Genomic DNA, 19,259 nt, shown 5'->3' on the forward strand with positions numbered 1-19,259 from the left:
TGACAGAGAAATAGAATGATTTATCTGAAAGTACAAAAACAGGTTCAAAGAGATGTAAAAAATTAAGATATAATAATAATGGCATTTAAATTCAGTGGAGAAAGTCTATACTATCCAATAAATGATATAAAATCTAGATTTCATCTTTTAAAATTGGATTCAATTTCATACATACATCAAAATGAATTTCAAATGGATTAAATATCTAAATCCAAAACATGACATAATAAAAACATAGAGTCTATAGAGATGGTTCAGCAGTTAAAAACATATTGCTTTTACAGAGGAACCAGGTTGAGTTCCCAGTACCCACACATTGAGCAACTTACAACCACCTGTAACTCCAGTTCCAGAGGATCTGATGCCTTCTCACCTCTGCAGAATTCTCACACATGGTACACATATAGGCAGACACAAATATGTAAATAAAAATTAAATACATCTTTTAAAAATAAAAACGTATATTATTGTGCTTGTATATTTGAGTTTTATGAAATTTTGATGCTAAACCATACAACAAAGAAAACAATTACACATAGTTTATGCAGCAATTTTTAAACAAACTTAGAGTTGTTTAAAAAAATAGCAGTTAAGAGTACTGACTGCTCTAGCAGGGGATCCAGGTTCAATTCCCAGCACCCACATGGTGGCTACAAACGTCCTTAACTCCAGTTCCAGGGGAATCCGAAGCCCTCTTCTGACCTCCACAGCATTGCATGACATGGGTGCACTCACATATATGCAGGCAATACACTCATACACATAAAATAAAAACAATAAATAAAATATTTTTAATCAAAAAAATAAAAATTCATTAGGATCAAAATCACAAGGCTTTGACATCAAAATTTCATAAAACTCAAATATACAAGCACAATAATATACATTTTTATTTTTAAAAGATGTATTTAATTTTTATTTACATATTTTTGTCTGCTTGTCTCTACATGTGTACCCATGTGTGTGAGAATGCTGAAGGGGTGAGAAGGCATCAGATCCTCTGGAACTGGAGTTATAGGTGGTTGTAAGTTGCCCAATGTGTGGGTACTGAGGTCTCAACCTTGTTCCTCTGTAAAAGATTAAGGAAAATACTCTCTCTTATACCAATATAAAAAAGACAAACACACCAAGATAAAAATAGACAAATAGCTATCTGAGAGGGAATTGACACTTATTCTAGCCACTCCAACAGTTATCAAAGTGCCTGAAAACAAATCCTGAGTTCCTCGCTCTAGAGTCCAGCCTTGGTGGCCAAAAGAAAAATGAGAAAGAACACAATAGATGGATGCTTTTGGAAGCCCTTGTCAAGAAATTCCAATGGACTTTAATTTGGGTAGTTGAAATTTGCCCTCTTCTGACATTTTTCTGGATCCCTATCTAGAACTTATAATGCTAACTACTCTTGCAATTACTTCTTCACATCTCCTAGGTACCAGTCAAGGACTTTCTTTTCTCCCTACAGTTAAGAGTTATGTAATTTAAGGGTCTTTTAGATAGATCCACTGAAGGGGTACCAATGGCCATACCCTGTGTCCCTATTCAACACTGAAGAAGCCAGAGCGGTCAGTCCTGATTCCTATTGGCAATTTGGGTAACCTCTTCAGAAGGTAGTGTGGGTGTGGTAAGAATAGGAGGTGGAAATTCGCTAGGCAGTTAGTGTAAAAAACCCCAAAGAAAAGTAGCCAGTTTCTTTCTTGGCTAAAAGTCAAAATGTCCTTAGGCCTTTTAGCAACCTACCCTGTTCCAAAGGCCAAAAATGTCAAAAGTATTTGGGAGCACTTATCTAATCCCTAAAAGATTTTAGGGTTATCTCTTCTGGGGGGGATTGTTAGAGTAGCAAAAAGCCTCATAATTTTGGGACTGGAGAGATGGCTCAGCGATTAAGAGCACTGACTGTTCTTGCAGAAGACCCACTTTCGAATCCCAGCACCACATGGCAGCTAACAACTGTCCGCAACTTAACTCCAGTTCCAGGGGATCCAACAGTCTCTTCTGTCCTCCACAGGCACTGCATGACAAGGGTGCACTTACATACATGCAAGCAGTACACGCATACCCATAAAATAAAAATAATAAATAAAATTATATATTTTTAAAAGCCCCATAATTTGATTGGTCAAGACTATAAAAATCTCTAGTCTATCAGTTGGAAGACTCTCCTTTCCAGTTTCACTGCTCAATCATCTGGTCATAGGACCACCCCTAGGAAGGCAGGTTCACCTTAAGTTATGCTAAATAGATGGGCAGAATACCTGGTGCGTTAATAAGATAGTGAACTCTTCCTGCCTGGAATCCCACCTCCTAACACAGAATTTCTGGACCAGTCACAGTCATGTAGTCTGTGAGTCTTCCCAGTTTTCTGAATTCTTCAGAAAAGGGTAATAATCTCTCTCTTTCTTCTTCATGGCTTTCTTTCTAAACATGCTTTCCTTAAGGCTTTGGGCTGCCCCCAGAATCTTGTATTTCTTTACTTTCTCTAAAGCTTCCTTCTCCCAGCCATGTGGCGCCAGTCAGCCCGAAGTCTGACCCCCCATGCAGGCTCTAAAACTGCATGGTTCCATGGCTTTCTTTCCTTCTCCCCACCATTCACCTCAAGGCAGCTGCCAAAATTACCAGCTCACTTGCCCTGAGAATATTTTTTTAATTCTAATAAAATTGTAAAAGCTTCAAAAAAAAGATAAATAGACTAAGATGGCAATACACACACACACACACACAAACACACATACACACACACACACACACATGCACGCAAGGCAAATGCATAATGATTATGAAGCCACTTAAACTCATTAGGAATTGAAACTGACGCTCAGAAAAATAATATAGTCTTTTCACTTAGCAACTTGCAACATTTTAAAGAGGGTAACATTTATTATTGATAAGGGTTTAATTTTTACACCATTATACTAAAAAGGTAAATTACATTTTTCTACTTGTTTTTGTGCACTTAGGAGTGTAGAAACCTTTTTTAATATTTTACTTATTATTTATATTTTATGTGTAAGAGTGTATTGTCTGCATGTATATAAATGCACCTGTCACTCTCAATGCCTGCAAAGGTCAGAAAAGGGCATCAAATCGCCTGGAACTGGGGTTATGGACACTTGTTAGCCACCCATATGGGTGCTGGAAACTGAACCCAGGTCTTCTGCAAGAGTAGCCAGTGCTCTTAACCACTGAGCCATCTCTCCCACCCCAGCTCCCATCTTCTTAACATTCTAACCCTCACTTGATATTAAAATTTTACATCACAACATGGTTCTCTAGCAGTTGCTCAACAATTAAAACATTATGATCAGTACAATATGAACCTAGCAAATCAAGTTTTAGGTTCCTATCATCGAATTTAACAGATATTTCTTTAAGCTCATATCATAAGTAATTTAAGAGAAGGGAGGAGATTATAGGCCTTGTACATGCTCTGTCACCTCTTCAATTACACGGTGAAGGAAACTGTGATTCTGACAAATTCCTTGATTTGTCCAATATTATGACATAAGTATATCTCAGGAGAGTTAAGAAAAATTCCGAAACTTTGAGAAAAACATATATTAAGAGTGTCACATACCTTTTATAGAACTTCACATCAATTTCATCAATCAATAGAATATACATACATCAATAACATTCACTACTATAGAATGAGTGAATTTGTACCTCATCTTCCTGTCCAGCCTAAGTTGTAAGAACATAATCACAGGCAAGTCCCAATTTGCAACTTAACTTTGTTCCAAAATTTCTCATTAAGAACCAAGATGTTTCTGCCTTAGATACAATATTGTACCAAATGGGGTATTGGACCTACATTAGCATGGATTGTCTACAAAAACCCATATAATGCAAAATGTTATTGGAACACCTTTCTATTCCAATAGTACCTATGAAATCTAACCAACTAATATAGTAATGTTTCTAGTGGGAAAGAAAGGACATCTCCCACCACCTCAGTTTCCTGTTCATACTACTCGCATCTGCCCCCCTCAGGTGCAGTCTTGGGAGACAGCATAAGTTGTTAATGTTGACTCTCAGAGAAATCTTTAGGTACATTTTAGTCTCAAAGGAATTGTCACTTTTGTTCAGAGGTCTCTTCAACAACAGGATTAATCTGGTTATTCTTTTCCTAGCTCACCTCCTCCTAAGTCGTCCTGTTCTTTTTCCACCATTCTCCAAGGCCTTTGTACTCAAAGTGCTGCCTAGGACAATCATTATCTTTGTCAGGGAGCTCTTGGAAATGCAGATCTCAGGTCCCATCCCAAACTTCCTCAGTCAGAATTTCACCTTAACTAATGCCCGAGTGAGTAGTGTACATTTAAGATTTTAAGAAATATTGCATTTCTGTCTCTAAAGGAGACACTGTTACATAGACTTGCTGTTTCACCTTTTTTGAGTATTAGGAAAACAATCAAACTACAAAGTTCTTCCACAGTCCCATTCATGCTAGAAGTGGTGAGAGATGGGTCATTCTGTGAACATGCTGCTGCCTATTGACAAGTGGTTCTCAGCCCTGGCTGCACCATTAGAATCACCAGTGGATCAACTACTTCAAAAGTAACAATAGTCCCAGGACCCACCCCAGACCAATATAATCACATTATCTGTGGTGAGCTACTAGTCACTCAAAGATAAGTAAAGCTCCCTTACATTTCAAAATGGATGCTCTGAACTTCAGTGTTCCTGTTGTGGGATTTTGGAAAAGATGTAGAATGCAGTGGGTAACATGTGTGTTTGGGATGTGGACAGGGAGTAGAAAGGAGTAGAAAGAAATACTCAGGATACCGGAGGGGTATGAAGAGTTCAGAGACATGGGGGCACACAGGGATGAAAGAGAAAAATGAGAAAGCAATCCTATAGAGCAGGCCTCTGGAAGATTTGCTGAGAAGCATTCACATCAAAAGAACATATATACAAGAATTTGTCTACGGCCGGGCCTGTGTGTGTACAGAATTAGCCCAAACTCCCTTCCTTCTGTAGCAGTAGGCTTGCATTCAAAGGCTTATCTTTGTCTAAACATAAGAGACAAAGATCCTCCTTTATAACAGAGTTTTGAGACTTGAGAACTCTGGCAATGTGAGTACCAGGACTCCTTTATGCCCTTTAACTTTCTGGGCCTTAATTTTTTAAAGTAGCCTGACTTAAGTGTCATTGGCGTTTATCTCAGTGAGACCATTGAAATACAGAATCAAGAATATTTTTGAGTGAACTTTTGTGAATTCTTGTAATATTAAATGCACTGTGATGATTACATTCTGTCAACAGTATGCTTACAGATTCTCTCTGCATAGCTTATGCCTAGATTATCCTTAATTGACTCTCACACTCAGCTTTTCGACAGCCAATTTCTCTTTTGTGCCAGAAGTCTTAAATGTTAAAGACAGTGTTGTATCTGGCGGCTGAGTCAACAGTGCATGGCTCATAGTGGCATACCGTAGCTAATATGATTTAAAATTGCATCAGTACTGTAGAAATAAGGTCCTTTGTGATGCCATTTCTTTTCTCTTAACCTTTTACAGGTGGAAGCAAATTTTATAGTACTTTTTTTCTATCAATACTGAAACTAACCTGGTATTTATTATATCACAACTATCACTGATGTAGAAAGGATCAAGAATGTATGCACATTCAGAAATTATGCCCATCTATTTCTAATATAGGTGTTACAGCAGTTTCAAGAATCCATGGATCATTGCTTAGTTTATGGAAAGAAGGAATGCCCAGAAACAAACAGCTAGAAATCTTATTCAAATGGCTAAACTTTCTCCCATTCTTCCTGTAATGGGTAAAAGAATGAAGACAATAGAGGTTAATAAAGATAGGAGGGAGGAGAAGACTGGAAAGGTTTGTTAACAGTTACAAATTTACAGTTAGGAAGTTCTAGTACAGTAACTATAGTTATTATTTCAAGAGCATCAAGAGAGATTTTTTATGTTCTCACTATAAAGAAATGATCATTGTTTGAGTAACTGATACGTCAATTACCTTCATTTGATCATGACAAATTACATACATATATTTAACTGTACATTGTACACTTATAAATATGGAGAATTTTTATATGTCAATTACAATTTTTAATAAAAATTAAATTGAAAAGGATTCATAGGTCAAATGCCCTGAAAAACTGCCCTTATCTATATGACCACTATGGTTGTCTAAATGCTTTAAGGACTTACTTAGTTTTCAACATTTTTACTACTTTGAACTATAAGGTATCAACAAGGCTTTCTTTGTGGTAAGGGTAGAAAACCTACAGCATTGCCCCACTGGGGCCTTTTCCCTTGTCCTTTTCCTGCCTTCCCACCTTACACACTCAGCTGCTTTCTGCTGTGAGAACCTTTCCACACCAATGTTCTGCCTTTGCTTCCCAATATTCTCCTGGTCCCAGAGACATAACACACGATGCAGGTCAGCTCAGAAGTACCTCCCATCATTCCACCCATGCAAAGTTAATATGCTATAAATGGCTTTAAGCCTCTCTTGTTTAATATTTTAATCTTTAGAAGTTTAAGGACTAAATATTTCTTCATAATTATTCCATTTCCCTGTCCCTTAATTTTGTTCATTGGTTTCACTCTTAGTACTACCAGATGGTGATAGGAAAAAAAAAATTAAATCAAATGCTCTATGCTCATTGAATTGATAACAATGATCTCAAAGAAGAAATCTTCAGAGAATCCTATCTGTTTCATGTCTCAAGACAAATGAAACTTTTTTACTATATGTTAAATATTGATCCTTATATTTACAGACAAGCATACTGTACACCACTCATCAAAGAAGCTTCTTTTTGTAACAGATGGAGGCTACTACAGAACTGCACAACTGGTCAGATACAGAGAACTTATGTCTGAGAGATGCCCAGTACTGGGTGATACATCTACAGTTGAACCTTTACAACCAAGGCACATGGAACATAGTGGAATAAGGGGCAGAGAGAAAACTAATGCATCCGTCAGCTCTCACCAGTAAAGCTTCCTTATACAACAGAGAGTGATGCACATAGAAGGCCACAACTGGCCAAGTTTTAAAAAATAAGAGACTGTAGAGTGTAGGCTAGGACTCCTATATGGAATCTCATCCACCCACAGCTCAGGGACCATTGTGGAAGAGGGGGCAGAAAGATTATAAGAGCCAGGGATTGTTCATGAACACAGGGAAGCAGAGACTTCCAGGCCACTGGAAGCTTGCACATGTGAACATGTGGTAATGGTGGCATTGAGCACAGGACCCATGTCAACACAATTAAACAAGGGCCCAAAGGGGAGGAGAGAAATAGGTGGCAGGCCAGCACTAGACTGAGAACTATTTGAGACTGATGGCTGTTGTGTGATGGAAGAGTATGATTTACATGCAATCACTACATGGCTAACTAGACTCCAGTGGACACATTTATATTGAAGGACATTTGGGTACAAATGCTTGAATGAATAGGACTTAACTTGTATGGCAGAATACATGAATTTTGGTGGGAGAATGCAGGAGGCACGGATGGGTGAGGGGATCTAAATTTTATTAAGAACTGTTGTACGAAATTACAAAAGCTCAATAAAAAATATAAAAAAAAGAAGAATCTTTAAAAGACAATTCATTGGGAGATGTCTTACATTCATATTTAGTAATAAATTAATTTTACTGTCAAACTTTTGCCAGTTTCTATAAAAATATAAATATCATGTACATTCTACTAGAAGAAATTATTCTGGCTATTCAAAGTAACACACATATGTGGAGAGAGCCATAGACCCATTCATAAATATAGATCTAGAATCTATAATAATGTAAAATATATGACTCTATTAACATATGGGAACATAGTATTATGAATCTACCTATGTATGTTATAAAAATATAAGGTACACAAATCTACCTATAACTATCTGACTCTGAATATTTATATTCATATATACACATGTGGATCTAGAAAAGACAGAAAAATTCTTCTAGGAGATAATCAAGAATATTAAAAAAACATTCTGGACTTTAATTTTGGACAATTTTATCAAGATAAATTTTTAATGAATTTTTCTTGGGCTATATGAATTAAAATTCTTAAAGCAGTGCTCATATGGCATTTGGGGAAACTCTGAGGCCCTTATACCTGAAGCATAAAGACACTAGCAGAGAATGCATGTCAATCAAATGTAACAACATTCCAAAGCAATCTTGCACACAATTGTTACCAGAAGACTAAACACATTTTCATTTACCACCCTTTTGTAGAGGTTACAACCAAGCATTCCAAGTGATATTGTGGTGATGCAGAAAACAATACCTGAGTCCCTTTTGAAAGCAGCTGGGGAAGGTCCTTAAACACCACAAAACCTAGGCTTCTAGGCACACTACTCTCTTTACACTGATGAAGACATAGATTGCTGAAGAAATATATGCCAAGTATACCTCACTGCCAAATTTTAATTTTTAGCTATTTTCCTATGAATCAACTCAGAAAATAAGTATGATTTTAAAATATTTTAAACATTCGTCTATATAATTGACTTAATGTGAGCTAATTCTTCTCCTGACATTTTCCCTTAACATTTTCTTTGTGAATACAAAAAAAAAAGGTACTGGCAATGTCATATAGTACCAAGATATTGTAATTTGGATTCCTAAGAGAACATAATTTTTATACAAGTAATTTATTTTTCTAGATCCATTTTAACACAAATTGTAAATTGATACCATCATTTCAAAGGATTTTTCACCTGTGTTTTCTGGAGTTTCATAGTGTTTAGAGTTGGTTTCGCCCTTTAGAATAAATTCTGCTTACCAGATTGCCTTCATCTTTCTATAATCATAAAACATAATTATTTTATTCTCAAAATATTTACAGGTGAGAGTCTTACCCCTAGGTATAATAAGATTCCATAGAAGATGAATTTCCAGAGAAAGCAGCGCCGAAGGGCATTGATAAGCTTGGGGTTCTTCTTTGAAGCTTGTTCACTGTCCCATTCTCTGCCACAGAATAAAAATTAAACCAGTGAGTTGCAGGTACAAATATCTGAGCTGTTCTAGCTCCCCTCATGTGTCCAAGAAGATTAACTGAAGTGATTAAAGGAACAAGGCCTTGTAGAGACTCTTCAGTACCAACTACTCAAACAGATATTTGTCAGAATTTGATGCTCTGCCATATATCACTCTGAAGAATTTCACTTCAAGAAAATATCATATTGTTTACATTAAAGAGAAGTGCTAGGCTTCTTGATAGCAATGGCATGGGCACAAATGAAGTACAACAGTCATAGATGCAGTCTGTGCTCAGAGCAAGGCAAAAAAAATATGTTTTTCCTCTTATTCTATGACACTGATATTTTTGAACTTAGCAGATTTTACAAATTTCTCTGTCAAGTCAGAAGCAAATTAAAGCATCAGGTATACTGCTATATTAACATGAGAAAAATCCATTTAAATTTTAAAAGGCAAGGCATGAGAGAATCATCATTAAACTTTGTGGTCTAGTAGTTAAATCATTCATTAGCATAAGAGTCTTTGAAAATAGAGCAAAATAAAAGCAAAACGTTTATAGTAAGAGTGGTCATTAAACAATGTTGAAATAGTGACTGACTTGCTGTTTTATTTTAAGCACTATACGAACATCAGCTTATTGTTCTTAGGTTGTTGTCACTTTTCCATTAAGAAAAAAAATCTTTTAAACTTCACAGTGGAATAAAATATTCCTCAACATTATCTTTCTTTTAATTTTCAAGTTATGCTGATATGAAAACTTTTATGAACCACAGGCAAGAAGGGAATAATTTCATCAGTGACTATTCTCATTGCTATCAAATTACCATAACTAGACATGGTTCTGTACCACTTTAAAGAAAGAACACACAACTGAGATTGTCTCTGTGCATGGACCACAACTTCCCCAAGGAAACTTGCTAATGATAACCTACCTAGAAGCCTCAACAACCTTTTTCCTATCTGCTCCCACATTCTTCCTCCACTTTTCTTTCACACACATGAAGCTTACATCTCCAATCATAATGATTAGTCACAAAACAGGACAAGAGCCTAAATAAGTAGAACCATCTTCCCCACACTTATAATGGAGGAATGGGTCTGCTGGGAAATCTAGAGGGGAGAACAGTCCATAAACCAAAGAAATGGTTTCAAGATGAAGATTTCAACAATAGTGGAGTAATACAGGAAGGTGTCAGGTTTCATAAGCAAGAAATCTGGTGTCAATCATCAATGGAGTTTTAGGAACATGTCCAAATGGAAGCCATATTTCATGAGCTGAGATATAAATGGATGATAAAGAAGTGGACAGATCAGAAAAACAGGGAACTGTTAGCTATGAAATGGGGAAAGAAGTAATGATAGGTGAAGGGAAAGCTGGAAGTTGTTTTAATGGATGGTACTTGAGTAATTTATAGCTACAGAGCAGGCATTAGCAACAAGAATAAGTGGTATGGATCCAACAGTGTGTTCAACAGGCCCAAACCAGGAAGGAAGGAGTTCTACACTTAGAAACTCATAACTTGGTTTCAAAAGCAGAATAAATCTGTGGTTTTCACACCGCAGTGACACAGAGGTTTGAATCAGAGTAACCAATATATCTCAACCAAGTGGCAAAATCCTCACAACCTGGGGATCATTTCCTAAGGGGGTAGAGGAATATTTCAATAAATTCCTAATATGAAATAGGATGAAGAAGATATAAATCAATAGCAACAATAATGATAAAGGATAGAATTTATGAACTGGAGCAAAGAGTTTGAACTGAAACAAAATAGGCATATTTTAAAAACTCAATCAAAATGAGGATGATAAAACTAAGGCAAAAAATAACGTCAGGTCACATAATTTAAAATTTAGGTGTAAGTTCTCTACTTGGCCAAAAAATGAGACAGAGAGAGGGAGAGGGAGGGAGGGAGGGAGGGAGGAGAGAAGGAAGGGGAAGGGAGGGAGGTAGGGAGGGAGGAAGAAGGAAGGAAGGAAGGAAGGAAGGAAGGAAGGAAAGAAAAGACTATAAATATAACATATTTCTCAATTAATCTCACCCTACTCTCACTAACTTCCATCAATATTTCAGTTAGACCCACCTATTTTGATCAAGTACATTATTTTTAATTTGATGAATCATACAATATATTACATTGATGTGTATCTCTAGTAATGTTTTGGGTTTTTACATAAAAATAGCCTTGTCAGGGATGGAGCAATGGCTCAGCAGTTAAGAGCAATGGCTGCCCTTGCAGACGATCCAGGTTCAATTTCCAGCACCCACATGCTTGCTAATAACCATCCATAAATCCAGTTCCAGAGGATCTGATGCCATCTGACCTCAGCAGGCATTGCACGATATGGGTGCACATACACACATGCAGGCAATATACTCATACACATAAAATAAAAATAATAAAATATTTTTTAAAAAATATAAAAATAAAAATAGCATTGTCACATTCTATCATTCAATCATTCATTCATTCAGCAAATGATTACAGAATATGAACTCCATTCCAGGCCCCATTCAAGATACTTAAGGACACATCATGAACAAAACAGATTAAGCCAAACTAGATCAGGCCAGCCTGTGTTATACAGAGAGCTGAGTTTAAGGCCAGCTTGGGTTACACAATGAAATCCTCCTGTTTCAAAAGACCAAAGGCTAAAAATGTGGCTCAGTGGTAGACTGCTCACCAAGCAAAGGAAAGGCTCTGCATTCTGTCCCTACTTCCACAAATATTTTGGGGGAAAATGTACATAATTTGCTTAATAATGACGTTATTTTAGTCTTCCCAAAATATATTTTCTTTAAATAGAGGTAAAGTAGCTAAATGTAAATGTTTTATTCTTTAAGTAAAAAAAGTCATGTTTTAAGAAAATGATTATCATTCATGTTTTAATTCTTGAGTTGGTTAGTATTTCAGCAAGAGTTTAAAATGTTCCTCTTTTAAACGTCATTTTTAGACTTATACCCTATAATATGCCAGGTTTCTGTTCTCTAAATAATAATATAAATGTCTTTCTTCAACTAGTCAAGCCATGAATAAGATCATACCTTTCTAGTTTTTCAGACACGTGGTCAGCTGAATCAGAAGAAGGGGCTTGGTATATGTCTGACAACTCCAAGCGCTGTCTGTACCCTTTCCTCAAAATTGGTGTGGTCCAGCTAAAAGAGAGGAAGGCAGATAGATAAATTCACTTATTTAGGTCTCCAATTTAGACATGCAAACTGGCACTAATTTAAATCTTGTCATGTAGAAAATACAGTATGCACATATAAATATGGCAGTAAAATATTACAATTTTTATAAACACAATAATTCATATCTTAATATATCTATATAAAACATTAATACCTCTGAAATGATGTCATTGCTTTGTTCTAAACAGATAAGGAATCCATTATAGTATAATTCTTCCCAAGGGCACAAAGAGACTGGTGAACTGAAGATGACAGGCAGTTTATCAATACTCAAATCATTTTGTCACTATAGCCCAGTGTACTCAACAATGAGTTAAATATTAAAGGAATCTAGTATGTAAATAGTAAATACTTTGTATCAGTTTTCTGGCTTATTTATGCCTAAACCATCACTTGAGTAGGTATTTTCATCATATGTGTTCTCTCCTCATCCCACAACAAGCAAACATATCTGCCTTCTAGTGATCTAGTAAGTAACAATTTGTAATGGAGATTACAGAAGCTGGCACAGCAAATAATCAGGTTAATCCTGGATGCTCATACATGCTGCTTTTACCTTCACAGAGAAAAACATTTTAATTTTAAAAAAGGGAGTTGGAAAGGCAGGAAAAGAGAATTGTGAAAGGAATAAATCATGTACAAAGAGAAATTTCTAAAGAAAACTGGAAAGAATAAGAACTTTCTTAGGTGTAAAAAATGAATTCATCTTGATACAGGAGTCCCCCTACTATGCTTTCTCCCTCAGCACCTCTTTTTGTACCAGAAAATTCTAAGATTTGTTGTCATTGAGACTGCATGGTAACATCAAAATGCATGTTGAAACCACCAAAAGTCAGTATCTGAGAGGCAAGATGAACTAATAGAAAAACAAACTCCAGCAGGGTCATTCAAAAGGGTAAGAAGAAATAGCACGCCAAATGCAAATACTTTAATATGTTCCGGGGCAGAAAGTTGCAGGTAACCCTCAGATTTACCCTCATCCCTCCATTTAAGAGTCCAGATTCTCCTTTATATTTAGTCACTGGCTTGCTCAGAGAGCCCATTGTTATGTTCCTAATAGTTCTATAATTTGTCTTTCATGAAAACACATCTGAATTAGCTAGGTGTTTTAGAGCACGCATGCAATCCCAGCACTAAGGAGGCAGAGGCAGGAAGATCTCTGTGAGTTCAAAGGCAGCTTGGACTGCACAGAAAGTTCCAGGTCGGACAGGACTACGTAGTGAGAATCTGTCACACACACAAAAAAAAAAAACAGGCTCAGCTGAATTAGGGTCTATCCCTAAGACAGGGCCATTTTTGCTAAGATATTAACAAGTGGCTGTGGCTGTGGCTGTGGTTCAGTATATCATTTTTTCCCTTTAACTTCTGAATTTATGTTTTAACAAGAGCCTTCTTTAACAAAGGGCAATAATTAGGTTTGGTCCCCATTGTCCAATCTGACTCACTGGCCATTCTGCTTGGTGAAAATAGATGAAATCAGGCTGAATGACGAAGGAAAAGTGTTTAACAAACACACAGAACCTGCAGTGGACATCTGAAAAAATGTGGCACAACTAAGCAATTACCACTCCAGAATCTCACAGATAGAAAGTGAGGTTGAAATACAGGTGGCAATTAGTCTAAGGAAAATTGAGATTGTAACGTGGGATATGATTTGGATAATTAGCCTTTGTAAACTTCAAGCCAAGAAAAGTGAAGGTAAAGCAAGATTTTACTACCAATGAAAATGTATGTGTTTAGTATTTCCCAAAAAGCTTTCACAATCATTAACATGTGGTCATTTTCATGAAATTCTGATAAGCAGAAAGTAAAAAGGGATTTGCCTTATTACAAGAATAAAGAATGGTACTGAGAGATGTAAAACTTGTCCAAATTACTAATGGAAAAGATTTTTCCACATTTTTCTGAATTCATTCTTTACCATATTCAACTTCTCCTACCTAAAGAATCAAGCACAGTGGGTTGTTTTAGTTAGACACAACTAGGAGACTCTGAAAGGAAGAAAACAAACATTAGTAGGCTATAGATAGGTGTGTGGTATACCTTTCTCCAGGAAACAAAAGCAAAAACTGACCAATAGCACTGGCCATTTTCTATGGTATAAATATTCTAAGATCACTTTCAAGCTACCTAAGATGAAGCCATTGAACACAGAGTTGGGATGAGAAACAGGCTGCATATTATAACAGTATGTCCACCATCTCAAATACAGTGAACACAAATGCCCTCAATAGTGTAAAAGCAAGGTATATATTTAAAAAATGGAAAGCCCTTCCATGTGAGTCTATCCACTGGGCCCAGGAAGAGTCCCAACTCGGTAAGACACTGACTTTTTCCGTCACAGCAGTTATCAATTGCCAAAAGTTCCTTGGGTGGGTTAGGATTTCTTGCCCACTTCCCTATGTCTATGAAAGACATTTAGGGACATAAATCAGACTCTATAGGCCATATTATATGTATATAAAAATATATTAAACTGGGCAGGGGACAGTGGGGGATGGTTTGGACAGGGAAGGAAATCTAAATACCATCAAACTATATTGTATGAAAATTGCAAAAAATTCAATAAAAATAGAAAGTGATAACATTTTGAATCTTTGTTTCAATATAATTTACATTCTGTTATTTGATATTTAATCATGCCTATGTTTAACAACTAGTTCACAAATATCTTGATTATTTACAATCATCTCAGATAAAAAGACACAACTATAGTAAATGTTTGAAAGCTTAAAATAAGGGTAATGGCACTAGAGACAGAAAGAATGAGGATCTGTAGAAGACAATGAAAAGAAAATGTGCTCTACCTATTAGCAACCTAGCATTTTCAATATATTTGATATTATTAAAATAAAATACTAACATCATAAGTGAACAGTTTCACTATTTTTAAAAGAATGCCTCAAAAGACATTTATAAGTAATTTTTGAATCTTCTTAATCTCTTAAACAATATAGGCATGATTCTGTTGGTATGTATCTAACGTTTGATGGCTACTCCCATAAATGAGATTCCAGCTCAGTTCAAAGTAAAACAATTGTGGGCTGCTTTTACAGAGATCTTTTGTTATCTCAAACCATTTTAGAAAGTTATGTCATACCATGACACCAGGTTTTAATTACCAAGAGAGCCATAGCTCATTAGTATCAAGCCAATCAAACTCAGTAGTTTAAGACCCAAGTTCACCATTTACAATTATTAATATTATTTAGTATTTCTTGGCAGTTCTACCACAGTAAACCTGTATTTATGTATCCCAATTGAAATTTTATTTAAAGTAAATTATTAAAAATTAAAGTCTTTTAATTTTAGGCTGCCTGCAGTCACCACAGAGTCATCTTAGAAAAAAAAATTGCTTTGTGAGATTAAACCAATAACTTGAATGAAATTTCTCCTATCAAGGAGTTATCCATGCCAGCTACAGGCTAGTCTGAGAATAGACTGAGGCCAATATAACAATGTTCAAATGGGGAGTTTCACCTCAAAATTTCTTCCATTAGAAATTAGAACATACTCAGGTGTTTCACCAGGTTGAACGGGTTTCCTTGAAATAGCCCAAAGCGACATGCTGCTGCTCTTTCCTCCATCTGCCATTGCTTCTCCTATCTTCTTCCCTCACCTCTAAGTGACCTGTGTCTCTTCTTCATTCATAACCAGTCACTAAATATTTTCAGTGGAACTATAAATTGTCATTCCAAGAGATTCTGATACTTTTCAAAGTTCTGTCTGTTTCTAACACAAACTAGCCAATTAATTATAAGATAGCAGACAGAGACTCATAGCATATGCAGATTTTTATACTTTACTAGCATTCAGACAAAGGCCACTCATCTCAGATACAACATTCTGTTCACTTAACCATAAGAAGCTTCAGGTTTTATTAAGAGAAAATGCAAACATTTTATTTTTAAAATTGGCACATGCGCACGTGCAACTATGCTACTGTGTTATATTTAGTTCATTTCATTTCTTTGGGGAAAAATATCTAATCTTTATATAAAATAACTTGTAATTTCTTATAATGAAATTAATTTGTTACCAGAGGTTAAAGGCAAAAGCCTCTGCTCCAAGAGTCCCAATGAGAAGGCTTGGCCATCTGTCCTAATATGCCAATTTAAGAAATAAGCAGTGATGAAGAACAGAGAAAGTTTTCATCAAAGTGGGTACATAGGAGAGAACAGATAAAGGGTTCAGAGACCAACCACATTCATCTTCAGAATATTGACAAGAGTTTTAGGCTTAAATAGAAGAACAAAGGCAGAGGAGCAAGAGATATGCATAGCTCGGTAGTCTTGGTCAAACTGTGGCCTGGTTCCAGTTGTTCTACAAGGTAGTTCAAAGATGTCTCTACTATTTTAGAAGAAAAGCTACTTCCCATAAGACAGATGCTCCTGAGTGGGGCCTGATTCTTACCATGATAGAATGGCCTATCTGTGCATCTCTGCTGTCCTGGAATCCAATGTGACTGCAGGCTTATGAAATTCACTGGAGACTTCCAGTTACAGTATAGAAGTCTAGAAAAGAACACTGTAGAAGGGACAGTAAAGGTCCTCACTCACTCTTATCTTTGTGCAGCCTTGGTGGGAGGTGAGATAGCTTAGATATCATCAAGTTTTAGATAGATAGTCCTTGAGTGGCTAAAATATTGATGTGCAAAGTTAAGCAAGAGTCTGACCTAACATTTTAGGATAAGGAGACAGATGTAAAATTCAGGCAAGGATTCCAGGTTTTGCCTGTGTTTAGTGACCTATGAACCCAACAGAAGTCAGGGCTTTCAGCAAAAGAAATTTCTAAGTTATGATCATAAAATTGTCTATTTTAATTACTAATAGAATTTTGGTTTTTTCATAAAACCTGTCCTCCTTAATCTGCATAATTAAAGCTTATAAACAGTTTTCTGATATTTGAGTTAAGCCAACAGAGAGACCTGATATTTTCATCTGCTAAAACTTGATACGAAGGTCAGACAGCAGATATTTTCAAATAAAATTATTTTTTGCACAGAAAAATTATATTTTCACAGTATCTAACATTACTTTTTATTAAATTAGCCAAATAAAGTTAAGCAAGAAAATTCAGACTACATGCTATATGGCATTTTTCCCACAACTGACCTGTTAGCCCACACCAAACACTCATGGCCTTATTCCTGTTTAGATGAAATAATTAATACTTAAGAAATCAAGTTGAACATGGTGGTACAAGCCTTTAATTCTAGTATTTGGAAGGAATTTGAGGCCAGTCTGGTCTACATATAGAGTTCCAGGCCAGCCAGGCAATATAGTGAGACCTGTCTCAAAAGAAATCAAGTAGAAGTTATCTAAACACTAGAAATTTACTTATCCCATAAATTTATCATGAGCTTGAGACATCTCACATGCTTTGGATAGTCCTAATCTGCCAGAGACATTGACGCTAACCAGAGACAGAGCAGTGCTTCCCTATTTCTTTGCTTTAGTTATTTAGATAAATGATTATAGTGAAGAAGAGAAATTTAATATTAAACTTATCTAGTCTCTATAAATAGGTTTTTTTAAACTCATAAATAATATTTTGAAGGTTACAATTATTTTATCAACTTAGATTCAAAGATATTCATATGTATTTTTTCAAAAAAATTATAAATGTTGGGCGTGGTGGTATACACCTTTAATCTCAGCACTTGGGAGCAGAGGCAGGCAGACCTCTGTGAGATAAGAGTCCAGTCTGATCTATACAGTGAGTGCCAAGCCAGCTGGGGCTACATGGAGACCCTGTCTTAAAAAGACCAAAAAAAAATTATAAAATCTAAAATAGAATCCAGCTCACGAAAGTTCTATATATCAAACAAATAGACTTCAAAAATTCAGTCTAACCTAAGAGCTGCACAAAATCAAGTCAAACAAAAATTCCAGAATGAGGTTGTCAATTGATGGCTTACTGGGAAGGAGAGTCAGATTTCAGCAGGGGTGTGACCACTGAGAGTCACCCAACTTCACAGATGATCCTACACACATGTGTCAATTTCACTGTTGTTCAACATGATACTGCTCATTTATTGATGGTTCTTCGTATACACTGTTTGGTTCTGGTTTAATTTTCACAGCAATAGAGTTTATTATTGGGATTATAACAATAACTAACATTAACAGAATATTGATCACCTTACAACATTCTAACATTTTCACATAAATATTTCATTTATTCTCCACAACAACTTAAGAGATAAATCCTGATAATAAATATATTCATTTTACAGATCAGAAACTAAAGTTAAGGATGCTTAAGTATTTTATTAATGTCAGAGTAACACCAAAGCTTACCTTTCTGTTCAGTTTTCCATATTATAACTAATTTTAAAAAGTAGCACATATATAGATATAGCATCATAAGAAATAATAAAAAATGGATTAAATGGACATTAGATTATTAGAGTTTAAAATATAACATCAAGAAAGTAGAAGATAATCCACAAAATAGGAAGAAATTTTGGCAAATTAAATATCACATAAAGATGTGTATAGTGGATATATCAAAAATGACAGAACTCAGTTACAGAAAACCAAGTTTTAAAATGAGCATGGATCTGAATAAAAATTTATCTAAAAAAGAAATTATTTAAATGGCCAGTAAGCACATGAAATGATGATTAGGCATTAGGAAAACGCAAATCAAAATCACAACCAGATTCCACTTCACACACAGTACTAGAACTGTGATAATAGAAAAATAAATAAGTGTTGAAAGGCATAGAGAAAGTGAAAGCCTCATGTGCAACCTGTGGGAATGGAAAATGATGCCCACATTTTGGGAAACAGCCTATATAATGTCTTCAAAACATTAAACACAGTATGACTCAGCCATTCTACTTCTACGTATATACTCCAAAGAAAGAAAAAAATGTACCACATAAAAACCTATACCCAAATATTCATAAGATTATTATTTACAATAGGCAAAAAGTTGAAAAACCCAAAAATATATCAACTGATGGATTAATAAAATGCATGTTCCTAAAATGGAAAGTTATTTGACTAAAAGACCAATTCAGGGATGCATTTGATAATAATAGCCTTGAAAACACAGTGCTAAATGGAAGCCTCCATGCATAAACACCAAA

The 19,259-nt window shown here is 35.6% G+C and overlaps 1 protein-coding gene across 1 annotated transcript in view; it reads right to left on the reverse strand.

The window, feature by feature from the left end:
• Cftr (CF transmembrane conductance regulator) overlaps positions 1 to 12,144 on the reverse strand; it is a gene marked incomplete at its 5' end in the record, with an annotated part of 143,142 nt that extends 130,998 nt beyond the window's left edge. Inside the window, 2 exons of the mRNA XM_008837214.2 lie at positions 8,847 to 8,955; positions 12,014 to 12,144. Of these exons, the coding sequence (XP_008835436.1) occupies positions 8,847 to 8,955; positions 12,014 to 12,144 (240 nt within the window). The remainder of the gene's footprint in view (positions 1 to 8,846; positions 8,956 to 12,013) is intronic.
• Between the last annotated feature and the right edge of the window lie 7,115 nt (positions 12,145 to 19,259).

Source organism: Nannospalax galili, unplaced genomic scaffold (assembly GCF_000622305.1).
Source record: "Nannospalax galili isolate Female #2095 unplaced genomic scaffold, S.galili_v1.0 scaffold171, whole genome shotgun sequence".
NCBI lineage: Eukaryota > Metazoa > Chordata > Mammalia > Rodentia > Spalacidae > Nannospalax > Nannospalax galili.